Source organism: Gossypium hirsutum, chromosome A07 (assembly GCF_007990345.1).
Source record: "Gossypium hirsutum isolate 1008001.06 chromosome A07, Gossypium_hirsutum_v2.1, whole genome shotgun sequence".
NCBI lineage: Eukaryota > Viridiplantae > Streptophyta > Magnoliopsida > Malvales > Malvaceae > Gossypium > Gossypium hirsutum.
Window position 1 is genome coordinate 95918074 of NC_053430.1, and position 17849 is coordinate 95935922.

General features: G+C 31.7%; 3 protein-coding genes across 3 annotated transcripts; all 3 read left to right on the plus strand.

Annotated features, from left to right (window-relative positions):
• Nucleotides 1–2019: 2019 nt before the first annotated feature.
• On the plus strand, nucleotides 2020–4390 carry LOC107955519 (uncharacterized protein At1g03900). Its single transcript, XM_016891308.2, has 3 exons — nucleotides 2020–2696; nucleotides 3199–3471; nucleotides 4079–4390. Exons 1-3 carry the CDS (start codon nucleotides 2022–2024, stop codon nucleotides 4145–4147), a joined length of 1017 nt encoding a protein of 338 aa, XP_016746797.2. The 5' UTR covers nucleotides 2020–2021; the 3' UTR covers nucleotides 4148–4390.
• A 1076-nt stretch (nucleotides 4391–5466) lies between these two features.
• LOC107955520 (ABC transporter I family member 21) lies at nucleotides 5467–7648 on the plus strand. The gene is made up of 6 exons (XM_016891309.2): nucleotides 5467–5700; nucleotides 5775–5935; nucleotides 6024–6075; nucleotides 6180–6316; nucleotides 6574–6660; nucleotides 6966–7648. Exons 1-6 carry the CDS (start codon nucleotides 5523–5525, stop codon nucleotides 7251–7253), a joined length of 903 nt encoding a protein of 300 aa, XP_016746798.1. The 5' UTR covers nucleotides 5467–5522; the 3' UTR covers nucleotides 7254–7648.
• Nucleotides 7649–14982: 7334 nt separating this feature from the next.
• On the plus strand, nucleotides 14983–16718 carry LOC107955521 (protein SCARECROW). Its single transcript, XM_016891310.2, has one exon. The coding sequence runs from the start codon at nucleotides 15103–15105 to the stop codon at nucleotides 16636–16638; it is 1536 nt and encodes a 511-aa protein (XP_016746799.2). The 5' UTR covers nucleotides 14983–15102; the 3' UTR covers nucleotides 16639–16718.
• The last annotated feature ends 1131 nt before the right edge of the window (nucleotides 16719–17849 follow it).

Sequence of the window (17849 nt, forward strand, 5' to 3'; positions counted from 1 at the left end):
TTACAAGTTTAACTATAAATGATTGAATACTTTAATATCAAGACAACACTAAACTATAATGTCTTTACTGAGAAAAGAGAATTAGGATAATGATTTTCTTTTGGTTTAAATATGTCATAGGTTTTTTATTCTCTTTTAAAAATTTTAATTTATTTTTTTATATTTTAATTTTAAGATACGAGTCCTTATAATTTTTTTTATTTAAAATTTTTGTCTCTCCATCAATTTTGTCATTAGAATTATATGGTTGTTATAAAAGATAAAATAACTTTTTTAGCCTTTAATATTTATAATGATCCGTACCCTTTAAAAGTATATAAATAATTATAAAAATATTCATATGTTTAATAAAAATATAAAAATTATGAAAAATTAAAAATCTTTAAAATTTAAAAACAAAAATAATTTTAAAGTGCATTTTAAACAATTTAAAAAATACAAAACATATAAAAAAAATTTAAAATTTCAAAAAATTGTGTTTTTTTACTCAATCATTAACAATAATAAAATCTCTCCAGATCTTAAATTATTCATTTGGTTCATATTAAATCAAATTTCAACACTTTTTTTTATTTTAAATAAAATTAATTATATATAAAAAATATTTGGGTAAACTTTAAAAATAATCACTTTTGTTTGTCTTAAATTACATTTTAGTCACTTACATTATCGTTTTGTTACGAAGTGGTCACTTTACCATTAAGCTCCGTTACCTCTTTAACGGTAGTCCTGCATGACAATCCAAATTGGTTTTAACTGTCAATTTCGATATCCAATTGTTAGGATGAAAATAGTTTTTAATTTGGATTGCCATGTAGGTCATCCAAGTTGGCACTTAAAATCCATTTAGGTTGTCACGTAAGACCGCCGTTGGGGAGGTAACGGAGTTTAATGGTAGAGTGATCACTTCATAACAAAACGATAACATAAATGACTAAAACGTAACATTGCAACCATAAGTAACTAAAATGTAATTTGAGACAAACAAAATGACTATTTTTGTAGTTTACCAAAAATATTTTTATGTAAATTTAATTATAAAAAATATATAAAACACCAAGATATAGTAATTTGTAAAAGTAAAAAATACTTATGAAAAAAAATCTAAGACTGCATCACTATAGTAATTACCAAAAGAATCGGATTATAGGAATCCATAAATATAAAGGGAAACGAGATTACAGTCATATAAATGACGCAAAATGTAAATTCAAATCCATTAGATACACCGAAATAAAAAAAAAGTAAAAGCATTAAATAATTATTTATCCGTAACTATTTACGTATTTGGGTTTGAACTTTTTTTTTACGTACTTGGGTTTGAACTTTTTTTTCAAGTTAGTCCTTAAACTTAAGAATTATTTTCATATTGCGGTCTGAATTTAGTAAATCGTAGAGTTTTCAAGAAAATAGTAGACCTATTCATATATTAGGTTATCCGCCCAAGCTTGAAGGCCGGTTCAAAATTTGAGAGGATTTTGATAAAAATATAAGATTTAAAAAATGTGTTTGAACAAAAAATTAGGTCTGTTTAAAATATGGGTCTGGCTCGAGCTTAAACCTATATTAAATATATAATACTATTTTAATGTAACTATTAAAATAATGTTAAAATGACTATAAAAAATTTTAATAAATAAAAAATGTATAAAATTATTAAATATTAAAATAATATAATATAAATAAATTTTAAAAAATAATATGGGTGAGTCAAAATGTATTTGTGTTAGTTTTTTTATAAATTTGAGTAGGTTTGGATAAAATTTTATGTTTAAATTTCGGGTCTAGGCTTAAATAAACATAAAATATATTAATATCATACTTAAATTTAATCCAAATTCAGTTTGACTCGACCCATAAAAATATTAGAAAGGAGAATTTTAAGTAGGAAGAAAAATTGTTTAAGTTAAAAGTCTAATTTCATATCTCAAATAGGGACCTAAAATAAAATAAAAATTCCATTAGATACGCAGAACCAAATCGATATTTTGGATAACAAAAAGGGTAAAACAGTAAATGAGATGGGCACCTCTTCCCACCCCAGGAGGCAGTTGACATTTCAAGCACTCTCTTTGAATCCAAGTCTCTCTGCCACCCTCTCACCATCCGATTACTCCCTCCCACCTCTGTTCTCTCTTTCTTCCCATATTTCTCCTCTCCAAATTTCTCGTCTCTTTTTTTCTCAAAGACAAACCCACATTCCCCACGAAATGTCGTTCGATGAAGAAGACTCTATTGAACACACCCTCCTCGTAGTTCGCGAAGTCTCCGTCTTCAAAATCCCGCCCCGCTCCACCTCCGGCGGTTACAAATGCGGGGAGTGGCTCCAATCCGACAAGATCTGGTCTGGTCGACTCCGGGTTGTCTCCTGCAAGGACCGTTGTGAGATCCGGTTAGAGGATCCCAACTCGGGTGAGCTTTTTGCCGCTTGTTTCATCCACCCGGGACAGCGCGAGAGTTCCGTCGAGCCGGCTCTCGATTCATCTCGATACTTCGTGCTCAAGATCGAGGATGGCAATGGAAAACACGCGTTTATTGGGCTCGGTTTTAATGAACGGAACGAGGCGTTTGATTTCAACGTGGCGTTGTCAGATCACGAGAAGCATGTTAGAAGAGAGAACGAGAAAGAGACTGGCGAGACGAGTGACAGTGATTCTCATATTGATATTCATCCCGCTGTTAATCATAGATTGAAGGTAGAAACTTTCAAGTCTTCTACTTTTTTACTAGTTTTAAACTTCAATTTGTAACTGATTTTAGAATGTGGGTTGATTTTCATATTTTTGAGCTAAAATTGTTAGATTAAAATTTGATTGATTTCAGAATTTGGGGTTTTGGGTAAGTGAACAAAGGAAGAAATTTAGTTGATCCGTTGGTTCTATTCATAAGTTGAATCTAAATATTATGGAGAGATTGTGCAACATCTTTTCGGTCAATGTGCCTTCTTAAATGAATTATTTATAAGCTTTTCTTTTTTGCAGGTTCTGTTGTTCTTATAATTCTTGATTTACTGATAAAGAAATTAAGGGGTTAAATTAGATTCATCAGTCATCATTGGCACTTAGCTGTCTTTGGTTTTCTGCTCTAAAGTGTACAATGTAGTCTTAATTATTATTGTTGTCATTACTAACGGGTTTTCAATACAGTGTTCGTTTTTTACTTAGATGGATTTTGATCTTATGGTGTTTTGGGTTGTAGGAAGGTGAGACTATCCGGATTAATGTGAAGCACAAGCCATCTAGTGGAACCGGTATGCTTTCAGCTGCGGGATTGTCTGGTAGTGGAAAGCCTAAGACCTTGAGCCTTGCTCCACCACCCAGTGGTGCTGGAAAAATAAGGTCTCCTCTCCCACCCCCTCCCAATGACCCTGTTGCTGCTCGGCTTGCCTCTACTAGTCAAGGTGTTGGTCAAAGAGCACCCAAAGAAAACATGAAACAAACCAACCCATCAACATATTTTTCTCAACTAGAGGTATGCCTTTAGCATGTATGATACTTAAACCAAATATAGATTTCGTGTGCTCTACATACCCAAAAGATCTGCAAATTTTGATTTTGTTTTTCTCTTGAATGTAGCATTGTTAGGGAATTGGGTATCATAATATGTTTACCACATCCACATTCGTTATTTTTCGTAGCTTTTGTCAAGCAAAGTTGTGCCAACATCTATATGATTCTGTGTTACATAGCTTTTGCTTTTGGGTGGAAAAGCACTTTAACTCCAAAAGTCAGGTGTTCTTCATTGCTTCTACGGTAGAAAAGCACTTTTGAAACCCCAAATGCAATGAAGAACGGGGCCTTAATTGTTTCTTTGACATTGTATACATATAGCCACATTGACTTCCTTTACCTCTTACTGGTGACTGTGTTGAGCTAAATCAAATGCTTATTGTTCACAAGCGGTGGTGTAGGTGTAGATTTGGAATGGAAGCTCTGATATAAGAAAATGGAATTAACTTTAGGCTTTTAAAATATTTTCATGCTTGATCTATGGATGTTTTCTTAGGAGGCTTCTGATTTTCCGAGTAACAGAAACTCGTGTTTGGTTCCACAATTAACTCCCTTGATGACATTTACAGAGGAATCACCTTCCAGCAACCGGATCAGGATCTACGAAGACCACTGCATCAGGATGGGCAGCTTTCTAAATTTGCATTATCATTTATTCTCAAGTATGTAAGCTCTTGTGTTTGATGCTTTTGATATTTGAAAAGAAAAAGGAAATGAAGAAAGGAAAAAGGAAAGGAAAAAAGGGACAGGGTGCCTTCACACTTTCATGTTTGGAAAATAATATCATATATATATATGCCTCTTTCGTCTGACGTGAACCATTTATGTTTTTCTTATACAATTTCAATATAATAGAGAAAATTAATAAATTTTCTGTTAAACATTGTGTGAATTGATACGTGACATGCCAAAAGTACTCAAAACTCTGCTCCCTTTTGGAATTTGCTCATTGTTCTTCCTTATCCCTCGCATCTTCTGCACAAATTTATAGCCAGAAAAAGAATAGAATACAAAACAAAACAGTTTTAGCACCCAAATATTTGTGAATAATGATTAGGAATGGCACTAAGTCAGATATTTGTATATTTTGAATTGTTCGTTTATTAATGGTAAATTATTCAAGTATTACTATCTAAATTTAAATTAAATACTATTATTTGTTGGATAACTGGATCCGTAAAAACCCAATTTTAAAAATTCTAATCATTTTTTGAATATCCAAATTTGCAAAAGTTTGTTAAAACTCTTTTTATATATATGAAAATAAAAATTATAAACATTTTGTAAAAAGTGGATTTTGATATTCATATTCGCGTATGCGACTAATGGATTTTCAATGTATTTATTCACATCTATTCTGGGTCTACGATGAATGGTAATTTTAACATTTGAATTCACAATATCCATATTCACGAAAAACATATTGAATATTCGCAACCTGAATTACCATCCTATTCAAGGCAAACATTTAAGTTAATATATATATTTAAGAGACACGAAAGTTTCTTATCATTTCAAATGTCTTCCTAGAGCTAATAAAATTAAGAAATTTGGAAATTGATTAAGTAAATTTTCATTAATTTAGGTTAGTTTAATTTTTATTTCACAAGTTAAAAAACTATTATTCAAACAGAAATGAATTTTTATTTAATTTTTTATTTTTATATAATAACATTAAATACTTTATATTCAAATTAGTGAAGATATCTTAAAAATATTATTCGGTCCTGCTTTCTCCGCAAGGCAAGCAAACAAAGAAAAAACGCTGTCGTTTTTAGCTTTTACACTTCCTATCAAAACGCAGCCGCACATCCCCGTTTCTTTACCCATTATAAAATTGAAACGAATAACGTGTCCCAACACATATCTTCCACGTGTAAAATTCTGTGCAAGGAGATCCAGTTCCACCAACCATTTACGTGGCTAAATCCCAGCAATAACAATTAGAAGACATGAATATTAAAATGGCCGCAAAAACAGAAGTTGTAAAGAACCGGGGGATTCACACGAAAAATGGCGGAACAAGCTTGTTGCCGATCAGGAGAAGGAAAGGAAAATGGAGGAGACTTGCAAGGCATCACCGTATGCGGCATGCAATTCGCCTACGAATTACAGCATCCGCTTTTCTTCGATTTCAATCTCGACATCGCTCGTGGATCTCGTTGCCTTCTCGTCGGCGCCAACGGATCTGGTAATTTCTATTTGCTTTCGAACGACGACGATTTTGTAAAGGAATTTTGATTCTAATTTTTTAACTGTAAGCAGGGAAGACGACATTGTTGAAAATTTTAGCAGGAAAACATATGGTGGGTGGAAGAGATGTCGTGAGAGTACTAAACCGTTCGGCTTTTCACGATACTCAACTTGTTTGTGGTGGTGATTTAGCTTATTTGGGAGGATCTTGGAGTAAAACTATTGGCTCTGCTGTTAGTAAAATTTTCTATTTCTGTTTTTAAGATTAATATCCACCATTTTCGTTTAACACTACAAATTTACTGTGCCAAACATATGCAGGGAGAGGTTCCATTGCAGGGAGACTTCTCAGCGGAACACATGATATTTGGAGGTGAGTGCTAATTAGTCTCTTGTTGTTTGTTGCTTTCTTTACTTGCTCCTTTGTTCTCCTTTGAAATTAAACATTCTTTTTGGGTCTAAAATTATTGTTGACAGTTGAAGGAATTGATCCTGTAAGGAGAGATAAATTGATTGAGTTGCTTGATATTGATTTGCAATGGAGAATGCATAAGGTTTCTGATGGACAACGACGTCGAGTCCAAATTTGCATGGGTCTTCTTCATCCTTTTCAGGTGTTTTGAAGTTATTAATATGCCATTTTTGTGTGACTGATATCTTCACTTGAAGCTTTACGATTCTGCTATTGCTATAATCTACAACTGATGAATTATAATGTACCTTAATTACCTAGTGACAAGCAAACATTCAACTGCGACCTTCCACTTCAAGCTTGTACATGCTTTTGGATAATTTTGTGACTTCTAATCTGCATGATTACTAGTTTTCCTGATTTGTTTGTAACTTAATGTTTTCTTTTCCTTGATTGCAGGTTCTTTTGCTAGATGAGGTCACCGTGGACCTTGACGTTGTTGCGAGGATGGATTTACTTGATTTCTTTAAGGAAGAATGTGAGCAGGTACTGACTTGTGTTCTCTGCCCTTGCAATCACATCCTAAAATACTGACTGGTTGTTGAATATGAATAAGGTGCTCGAACATTACTATGTTGAATATTTCTTACGAAAAGTATATAACTGATACAGCTCTTCATTATTTGGCACTTTCTTTCTGCAACAATTAGTAATATTGATGGTTTCATTTTGATTATGGCCACTTATTCGATCACCATCCACATGTAGGGCATAGATGTTTTTGTACCGTTCGAGTACTCTCATTGATGATTTCATGTCCATTCTCTAACTGATATTTACTATTGTATTAGAGAGGAGCCACAGTCGTATATGCTACCCATATTTTTGATGGTTTGGAGACATGGGCAACACATTTGGCTTACATCCAAGATGGTCAATTGAAGAGATCTGAGAAGTTAACAGAAATTAATGAGTTGAAAAGCTCAGAAAATTTGCTCTCTGTTGTTGAAGCCTGGCTTCGCTCTGAAACCAAGTGTGAGAAAAAGAAATCTTCCAATTCCCCTGCCCAAGTCCAGAAGTCCTCGCCTTTTGGTACTTCGCCTTTCATGTCGTCGAGGCACATGGCATACTACCGTTGATCTTTCTGAATCCAGCTATTTTTCAATAATTTTTGAAGGCCAAAACCAGATGCAGAGCGGAAAACTTTCTTTCTAGTCATCTTCTATTAACGTAGAGTTGGCCATTATGGATTTATATACTTGTTTGCTTGCGGTTGCCTGATGGATGGCTTCGTATATTCTTTTGGCAGCTTTGTTTAAAAATGAAAGTTGTGAAACTGATAGTCTGTCTTTAGCAAATAGTTTTGTAATTTATGATCCACCTTGGTAGTGAAATACATACGATATTTGTTGAATGAAGTCGATGCTGAATAGCTGCTTGTGGATCTTGTTGTCTACACAACGAAGCCCTGATCCATCGATCTGCCTTTGGCAAATAATGTAATCTCATTTCAATAATGGAAAAGCTTTGAGTACAAGGTACATGTATCTTTTGAGATTTGTTAGTTATCTGGAGAACTAGTTGAAACAGCTTTAGCCAATTTCAGATTGCTGATCTGCTATCGGACAAGGAAGGTTCAACTTGTTTGTATTACATAGCTATCAAAACAATAAAAATGCTATACAGCTTCTACGTTCTGTCTATAAATGAAGGCCTTGGTGGTTATTTTTCTAGTGCATAGTGGGTTGCACAAGGGATCCTATCTCCCCTTACCTGTTTGTTGTAGCCCATGGAACACTCTGTTTTCCTCCCATTCAAGGTAATTCTTTGTCTTCCAAGCGCAGGCAGAAGCTAATATTACCGGGCCATCAGATAAGCTCATTCCTAGATCCAGCTCGCCCTACATGGAAGTCGGAACTTGTCAAATGTCAGGTTGGGATGTCTGGTAACAGGAGCTGAGCACTAGATGATTTTCGCTGTTGAATGGTAAGGACAAATATGCATGGAAGGGGACAATTTTCGGATAAATCCGCATATGAATTTCTCTGGAAACAGGTTGCTAAATATTTGAATTCCCCTGATATAGCCTAGTTATGGAAGCTTAAACTGTCACTCAAGAGTAGAAGTGAACAAAATCCGATTTGATTCAAAAAATTCAATAAAAGAAATAAATTTTGAATTAAATAATTTAAGTTATTTGAGTTAATCAACTTAAATAAAAAATTAAGTTTTTCGATTTAACTTGAATATGAATTATACAATTCGAGTTATTCGAAAATTCAAATAAGAAAAGGTAAAACTATGTTGTTTTGATAAATGTTTACCTTTCTAAAGTTAAAAATCAAAACCACTATATTGTTTATGTAGTTAAATAATCTTGTACTTCGTCTATGGTTAAATAATCGGTCCATGTAAACATAACATTGAGTATAAATGATAAAATTTGTTAACTAGATTTGATTCGAAATTTTTTGACTCAATTTGATTTAAAAAAAAATTCAAATTGAGTTCAATTGTTAAAATAGGATTAGTCATCTAGTCATCAAATACTCACCCCTACTCAAGGGTATGGTTTTCCTTTGGAAGGTTTGTAATAATTTGCTCCCTATTCGAATTGAACTACGGCGGAGAAACATTGTTGTAAATTGAGAATGCCCCTTTTGTTCCTCAGAGGAGGAAAACTCTGAATCATTTATTTCGCACTTGCTTCTAAGCTAGAGCAGTCTGATTCGGGACTGATGTGGGCATTAAAATTGATCAAGTTCAAGTGACAGACTTCAGAAAATGGATCCAACAGTAGTTAGAAGGTATGGATATACAAAAATAATGTCTGTTTTAATGTTGGAAGTCCCTAAGCCATGCGGAGTTGTCAAGCAAGTCAAGAAAATATTCTCAGAAACCTCAATGGTATCCCAAATTAAAGTCCTTAACACAAAGACAATACAGGAGAGTAATGCAGGTGAAAACTCTAGTGATGAAAACATTAACCAAATTGTGGGGGGGGGGGGACTGTTATTTGTCAGAAACAATGATTGCTTAAAAGTAACATTGGCTTATGATAGGGTCCCAAGGAAATATGGTGGTGCAGCAGTCTCATTGGACGATTCACATCGACAATAAATTAATAATAAGCAAAACTCTGGAAGGAGACTCAAGATTATATTGTAAATTGTTGTTGGTCCGATTACTTCTACCAAAGATGACAGCATCAAAGGGAAGCTGATGACCCATTTAAAGATTGCAGTCCTTTGTTGTCGGACATTCGCTACATAAGCCGCCAAATCAATTTCGATCACGAACATGGATCACACCTTATGTTTACATAGGCTGTTCAACACTACTCACTCGCATAAGAACTCGGCCAACTAAAGACACTTGTCCATCACGTGTGCCTTCACGAGATCATGTCAAGATCCACTCATGAATTACTTCTATAGCATCTAATAAAATTTGCCATCATTTACTATTTTTGACTTTATTACGGTGTTACAGGCTGCGGATTAAAATTTATGACAACTACATATAAAACGTTCTATGAAAGTCAACTGGAACTCATTTGATTCACTTGAATACATCAATAAAATTAGATAGGGACTTTAAATGAACTTTAAAGATGTATAGGGTTTAAATTTTTTGGAATTTTATCTTGTAGATAGGAACTAATTTTAGTCGTTGATGTAATTTGATATATACCGTTGGATATGGATGAGCTCAATTATAAAAAGATGACTTTTTCCTATTTGTAACCACATTATTTACTCAAACATTTGGTATGCGTTATTCTTCTTGTAATTTTTCTGTTCATTCTTGATTTCTTTCTCTTTCGAGTTTATTTTATCTTTTCACATTTTTCAAAAGTAAAGCTAACTTAAACGGATTTAAATTTAAAAAATCACTGAAAACTACACGATTTGCCAGACTAAAATTCTAGGCTCGTAACACTAACCAAATCATACTCAATCGCATCCAAATAAATCACTCACTAACTCTTTCGTCTTTATAAAACTACTCTTTTTTACCAAAGAAACCAACACCTTCACCAAAACTCTGCCCAAATATCACTAGATTCTCTCATCCTCTAAAACCTTCATGTACCCAAATCCTATACAAACATAACCTATTGATGTTATGTCAAAGGAAATGTGGTTTCAATTGGAGCAATTACTAATATCTTGGTAGTATTCTGTGCCCTGAAATTTGATGAGTTGCAAACTCTACCAAAAATAAGAGGGGAACCAAAAAAAAAGCTAATCATTACCTCATCATGTGAATGGGGGTGGTTTAGCCTTTAGCACTTGTTTCGGTGTGGCATGACGAAAAAAAATGAAGCAGGCGAGGTTGTTAATTTGAAGGAATTTGGCGCTTTGTTGTTGATGGAAAGGGGTTGTAATATCATTTGACCCCTTCCTATCAAAGACAGCTTCCTTCCATCTTTCATTTTATTTCTTTTACTCATTCTTGTATTCTTAGCGTGGGTTTGAATAGATAGGGTTGAGCGAAACGATGTGTTTATTTTACTTTGTCTTATGCTATAGTATTTAATTTTATCATCATCGTTATTTTTACACTAATTACAGGTAAATGTATCATCCATCCAATCTCACCCTTAATTATAAAAAATTATTTATATCTGTCAATTAACTTATTTATACTGATAAAATTTTTTGTATTATTGAAGTCATTAGTTATTATCTAATCTTAAATTCAAACTTTACGCCTTCGTACCTCCAACCATTTTAAAGAAGATAAAATAAAACCCAATCTCCATTAATTAAATTTAGAGTTATAGTAATGTCAAAAGTAATATAATATATATAGACATAATAATTTATTTGGCCTCCAATTTTATAAAAAAGAAAAAAATTAGTCCTTCATCTAATTTTTCATCTCTTTTAATTATTAAATATGTATTGTTTATCAAATCACCCCAAATAGATAGAAAAATTAACGTGTATTAATTTTGCTAATGTGGCATCCGACGTTAGTAATCAATTAATTTTTTAAATATAAAAAAATTAAAAAATAAAAGTATTAAAAAGTATTAAAAATATTTTTAAAAAAATAAATCAACTTATTTGATATTATAATATTATTTAATTTACTAATAATATATAGAAATATAAACCTAATTAATTTGTGGAGCTCTAGATTAGATATTGTATTAACGTTTGAGTCTTGATGTGTCATTATTGATGTGGCTTTCACCCCGTCGGCCCCAACATGTGTCATTATCATTAACCAAACCATGAATCATTATTACTTTTTAAGTTATTTAAACCCTAAATGAATTTTAACCTTTTAAACCCTCATGACCTAAGATTTTCATCATATTTTATGTCTTAATATTGTATACATTATGAAGTTAGTAGTTGTTAATACATTTAATTAAAGTCGATTAAGTCTTAATTTGATTGGAACGGGTATTATTGTCAATGCAGGAGGATGTAGGTTCGAGTGCGCTGAAGCGCGTTATTCTCCTATTTATGGGTTAGGGTGAGACTTTGGGTAGTTCAAAAAAATTAATTAAAATTATTAGTTTTTTATTATTATTTTGATATCTAAATTTTTTATACAATTTATACTTGAACTTGGCATTTTTCTCCTAATTTGGTACTTAAGCTTTTTTTAGGTTTGAATTTGGTACCTAAATTTATTAAATGTTATACAAATTACGTAAAAACACTAACAGTGTTAAAATTTTTTTGTTATGCTACGAAAATATTATCAGTGTTAGAGGAAATTCACGTAAAAATTTTTTGTTATGCTACGAAAATATTATCATTGTTAGAGGAAATTCACGTAAAAAAATAGGTATTGAGTTATGCTTAATGAATTAATGTTAAATAAGAAAAAAAAAGAGTTTTAAAAATTTAAATTAAAAGAAATTCATTATTTTTAATTAATAACATAATTAAATAAATAAAACTAACAGTAATTGAACATATAAAATACAAAAAAAATATCATTCCATCTGTCACATGTCGATCATTCATTGGTTATTTTTGTTACCTCATAAAAAAATAACATTATTAGTATACTGGAGTAATTTGTAAAACGTTTAACAAATTCAAGAACGAAATCGAACAAAAAAAAGATTAGGTACCAATTTAAGGAAAAGAGTCAAGTTCAGCTACCAAAATGAGCCCCCAAAAAATTAAGTACCAACTTAAGAAAAAATGTCAAATTTAAATACCAAATTAAAAAAAAGTGTCAAGTTCAGGTACCAAATGTTATATTAAGCCATATATATATTTACAATTTATGGAAATTAATTCTTTCAAGATTCATGATTAAACAACATGGTTTTCAAGGATCAAACCTGCATTATTCCCTGAAGAATACAATATATCATACCATTACACCTAACATTTAATTAATGATATTTTTTTATAAATAAACGTTAATTCATTTTAAAAAGTATTTTTAATCTTAGCTTCTAAATTTAGTAATTTCTAGATAGTTAGTAATTATTTTTTGTAAATTTAATTGGTACCTAAATTTGAAAACCTTAATCAAGTTGGTATATTTTATTGATACCTAATTAACTTCGTGATTTGACATTGACAGCTAATGACATAATGTCATGTGGTAGGCTAGCAGTCTCAAATTAGGACAATATTTGAAAATAAAAAATAGGTTTAAGAGTGCAAAAAAACCTTTAAACTTGGGTATTTGAACTTTCAAAATACATTAAAAAGGCCTTTAAATCTTTTCCAAGAAAGCAATTAAGCCCCTACCTTTTTTTGCACTCAATTTGGTACTTAAACTTTCAAAAGGCATAAAAAAGACCCTCAAACTTTTTCAATAAAAGTAATTAATCCCCTGTTTTTATTAAAAAATAGAAAAAAATATAAAAATAAAATCAATAAGAGCTATAAATTTTATTAAAAATTCAAATATTTAAAATTAGAAAAAAAATATAAAAATTATAAAAAATAAAAATTGTAAAATTTTATAAAAATTGTAAAAAATTAAGAAATATGTAGAAATATAAAAAAATTATAAAATTTTATAAAGTTGTAAGAAAACTATACAAAATGTAAAGAAATATAAATTCCATAATTTTTTTTATAAAAATTATCATACCAAAAGAAGCATTTTATAATTTTTTATAACTTTTATTGATTTTTAATTTTTTATCATTTTCCGCCACATGTCAAACTGTGTTGCAATAGATGATGACTTTAATTGAAAAAAACTAGGGGTTGTTATTTTTTTATGATTTTTATAAAATTTTACAAAATTTTATTTTTTTACGATGTTTATAAAAAATTTCTAATTTTTATATTTTTATTAAAATTTATTATTTTTTATTTTTTATAAGTTTTAATAAGAGCAGGGGCTTAATTGCCTTTTTGAAAAATTTTAAGGGTCTTTTTTATACATTTTGAAAGTTCAAGTACCCAATTGAGTGAAAAAAATTAGGGGCTTAAGTGTTTTTTTTGAAGAAGTTTGAGGGCTTTTTTGATGCATTTTGAAAGTTTAAGTGTTCAATTGAGTGCAAAAAAAAATGAGGGGCTTAATTGCCTTTTTTTTTAAGTTTGAGGACTTTTTACACTTTTAACCCTAAAAAAATAACATCTTCAAATCTTCAAATATATAAATTAAATAAAAAATTTATAAAAATAATAAAAATTCAAGAGAATTTTCTAAAAATAGAACAAAAAAAATCTAAAATACCTAAAATTTATTAATTGTTAGTACAAAAATTAACAACACCAATCAAGTACTTAACAAATCTCAAATTAGGCTGCAGGTGGAGTGTTGAAGGATCATTATGGCCAGTGAATTCTTGAATTTAATAGAAGGTTGGGGCGGTATTTTGTATTCAATGTTGAAGCATTCTTCGAAACAGGAAATGGGACGAAGTGTTAAGTCGAACAGATAACATGGAGGTTATATAGTCCATTAAAGAAACGTTTACAAAGCCTTTTTATTCAACACTTATCAAGCGAATTCAGCAGATAGTTCAATAGGAATTTGTTCATATCCTTAGAGAAGAAAACATGAAAGCTGATCGTACTGCAAAATTGGCTTTGACTAGAATAAAGATTTACAGCTATTTGCAGAGAATCCGTTAAATATTAATAGTTTAGTGTGATTCTTTTTATTGGCTTTCACTAGAAAAATCTTGTATATATTCAATTCTATATTAACTTTTAGGCACTCTAGATAATTAAAATTTAACTAAAATGATTGCTTAAAGGTTCGGACAAATTTTTTTAATATTATAAATAAATATTAATAAATTTATTTAAATATAATTAATTAATAATTACTAATAAATAAGTGCTAAAATCCTAAAACTTATAAATTTAATATTTTATACCTTAAATCCTTAAACTCAATATTTAAATCCGAGAGTTATTATTATTTATTTAGTTAATATTAATTATGTTTAAATAAATTTATTTAAAAATCCTTCTTATCTTTTGTTTAATTCAATTGAGAGATTATGCATAAAATATTATTCCTTAATTTTTTATCAATAAATATGTATTAATTAATATAGTAATTTAATATATAACACATGAGCCATGATTTTTTTTTATTGATAGTTTTAAAATGGTTAGTTCTTCCTTCTACATCTATGCAAATATTCCACCTTCCTCTAGTTAGCAATTCCATTGTGATATATATTCATATGTATACCATATTTAACTTAAATTATGCTTTCATAGCTTGAATATATATTTTATATGTGATATATATATACTCTGTTGAAAATTTAAAGAAAGTTAATAATGGTGAAAATCACTACCAAAATGACGTCTGCTTTGGCACTTAGCTTGTTGTCTTCATTTACGTGTCCTGGCTATGCCGGCCGCGCTGTAGCATTAAACAATGTCCCAAAATGCTCTAGTCTTCGCTCATTTCTTTGATCATCCATCCCCTTTAAAAATGGCATCCACCTTTCCTTAACACCCTCCCACACCCCCTCTTCTAATTTCTCTCTCTTTTTGGTCCCCCTTTTTGCTTCATCTTTCAATGATGAAAGGAGGATTCGAAGTGGTTCATGCGACTCTAGATATGATCCAGCCTCATCGTGAACCTATATGGGATTTCGCCTCTTTTGGGTTCCCAACTACTAGTGTTGCTGCTGCTGCTGTCAGCTCCATCCCCAGGCAAAGTCTTGAAAATCGTTGCATAAACTTGGAGAGAAATGAGCTTTCCGATTGGGTCGAACAAGTTACGAAGAAGCTCATTGATGACTTGCCAGCTCAAAATACAGACACTGATGATCACCATAGCAGTACCTTGCAGGCACCTGCTGATATACCAATGGTATGCGAGGATAGCTTCCCTCCATCGCTTCTGGGTGATTTCAGGCCAAGGAAAACTGTAACGAGTAGTGATTTTGACGAGCTTCAATGGAGCAACGTTAATGGAGGGAATGATAGAGGGTTAAGTAGGTTAGACGAGCAAGGTTTAAGCTTGATAACGCTGCTTTTAGAGTGTGCTGTAGCTATCTCCATTGACAACCTTGGGGAAGCTCATCGAATGTTGCTTGAACTAACCCAAATGGCTTCTCCTTATGCTCTTTCTTGTGCTGAAAGGGTCGTTGCTTATTTCGCCAAGGCCATGTCTAGTAGGGTTATTAATTCATGGTTAGGGATATGTTCTCCTTTGATTAACTACAAAACCGTTCATTGTGCTTTTCAAGCATTCAACAATGTCTCTCCCTTTATCAAATTCGCTCATTTCACCTCTAACCAAGCCATCCTCGAAGCATTTCATCGACGTGATAGGGTTCATATCATAGACCTTGATATCATGCAAGGCTTGCAATGGCCGGCTTTGTTCCATATCTTAGCCACGCGTATGGAAGGACCTCCACATGTCACGATGACTGGCATGGGCAGTTCGATGGAGCTTCTGACGGAGACAGGCAAGCAACTCTCGAATTTCGCTAAACGACTCGGAATGTCGTTCGAATTCCATCCGATCGCGAAGAAATTCGGGGAAATCGACATCACGATGGTTCGACTCCGAAGAGGGGAGACATTAGCTATTCACTGGCTACAACATTCACTATACGACGCTACGGGACCCGATTGGAAGACAATGAGACTGATGGAGCAATTAGGTCCAAGGATAATCACATTGGTGGAACAAGACTTGTCCCATGGTGGATCGTTCTTGGACCGTTTTGTGGGGTCTCTCCATTATTATTCCACCATGTTTGATTCACTAGGAGCATACCTAGCAGCTGATGACCCCAACAGGCATCGCATCGAACATTGCCTATTGTTTAGGGAAATAAACAATATATTGGCAATAGGAGGGCCAGCGAGAAGTGGGGAAGATAAGATGAAGCAATGGAGGAGTGAGCTAGCAGCAAGAAATAGCTTCGTGCAGGTGCCGATGAGCAGCAACTCGATGGCACAAGCACAGCTGATATTGAACATGTTCCCACCGGCTCATGGGTATAGGCTTGTACAAGGAGATGGAACACTTAGGCTTGGATGGAAAGATACTAGCTTGTTTACTGCTTCGGCTTGGACATCCCATGTCTCTCGATAGCTACCTGGCTACTTTCTGTTGTAATTTTCAATTCCTTTGTATTCCATTTTCATATATATTCAATCTTAATTTGCAATCCAGACCCTTCATCTTAACTTAATTTCAATTAGGAATCACTAAAAGTAAATATAAAACCAAGAAAAGGATGGGGGTTTAAGGATGAATATTTTTCATCTGCTCGTTTCCTGCAATTAGGCCGGCAGGATTCTGGTAATTAAAACTATTTCTTACTGAAAGACCAGCTTGTTGGGACTCTTTGGGTGGTTCTTGTCTCTAGATATGTAGTTATTCTATTAAATAGATTAATTTGATTCATTTAACAATTTAAGGGTAAAATTGAAATAGAATTAATATTTATTGTTAATATTTTAAAGTTTTTATGGTTCGATAAATAAAATTTTTTATATAAAATAATATTTTTTAATATATTTTTATATAATAAATATTAACTTTGATAGAATTTAAACTTATTTAATTTTTTAAAATAATATAAAACTAAATTGATCCATTTATTATTAAATGGATTAATTTAATTCAGCTCGCATAACGTAGAGATGTCTCATGTACTTTAATATATATATGAAAACAATTGATGAATGCACCAATCACACCAGCTCGTGATTGAATTCTAGACATCTTAGATGCCCAAATCCATGAATTTTTTTTTTATAACTATAGGGTCATCCATTTTTACGGTTTGAACATAGTCTTATTCAGATCGAAAGTGGTATGGGTAAAGTCCTCCCAATAATAACGACTCTAGAATTCGAACTTGATCAAAATGCTTAGGAAAAAAAAATCTACTTCCACTTTTAACATATATTGGTATATATGATAAAATATGTATATGTTAGCTGTGAAAATATATTTAAATTGGTTAAATTATGTTGGTAGTCCTTGTACTTTGACAAAGTTTGAGAGTTATTTTTTGTACTTTAAAAGTTAAAAATTTAATCCTCTTATTTTTTTTAATTTAAGAATTCTAGTCCAACCATTATCGTCATTGGTAGTTTTGTCAAAATTTGTGAACATATTTATTTTCTATCAATTATATGCCACGTCATATGAGGACACCCTAATCAAAATTTTGATAGAAAATATTTACTATATTAATAATTGGACTGAGATTTTCAAATAATAAATATTGGTATTGAAATTTTAACTTTTAAAGTACATGGTTTAAATCTCAAATTTTTTTAAAGTACAAGGAC

Excerpts from the sequence above, each read along its gene's own strand:
- LOC107955521 (XM_016891310.2), top strand. The coding sequence starts at position 15,103 with ATGATGAAAGGAGGATTCGAAGTGGTTCATGCGACTCTAGATATGATC.
- LOC107955519 (XM_016891308.2), top strand. The coding sequence starts at position 2,022 with ATGGGCACCTCTTCCCACCCCAGGAGGCAGTTGACATTTCAAGCACTC. Across the intron at positions 2,697-3,198 it reads CTGTTAATCATAGATTGAAG|GAAGGTGAGACTATCCGGAT; the intron begins GTAGAAACTTTC and ends TTTGGGTTGTAG. Across the intron at positions 3,472-4,078 it reads CATATTTTTCTCAACTAGAG|AGGAATCACCTTCCAGCAAC; the intron begins GTATGCCTTTAG and ends TGACATTTACAG.
- LOC107955520 (XM_016891309.2), top strand. The coding sequence starts at position 5,523 with ATGGCGGAACAAGCTTGTTGCCGATCAGGAGAAGGAAAGGAAAATGGA. Across the intron at positions 6,317-6,573 it reads GTCTTCTTCATCCTTTTCAG|GTTCTTTTGCTAGATGAGGT; the intron begins GTGTTTTGAAGT and ends CCTTGATTGCAG. Across the intron at positions 6,661-6,965 it reads TTAAGGAAGAATGTGAGCAG|AGAGGAGCCACAGTCGTATA; the intron begins GTACTGACTTGT and ends CTATTGTATTAG.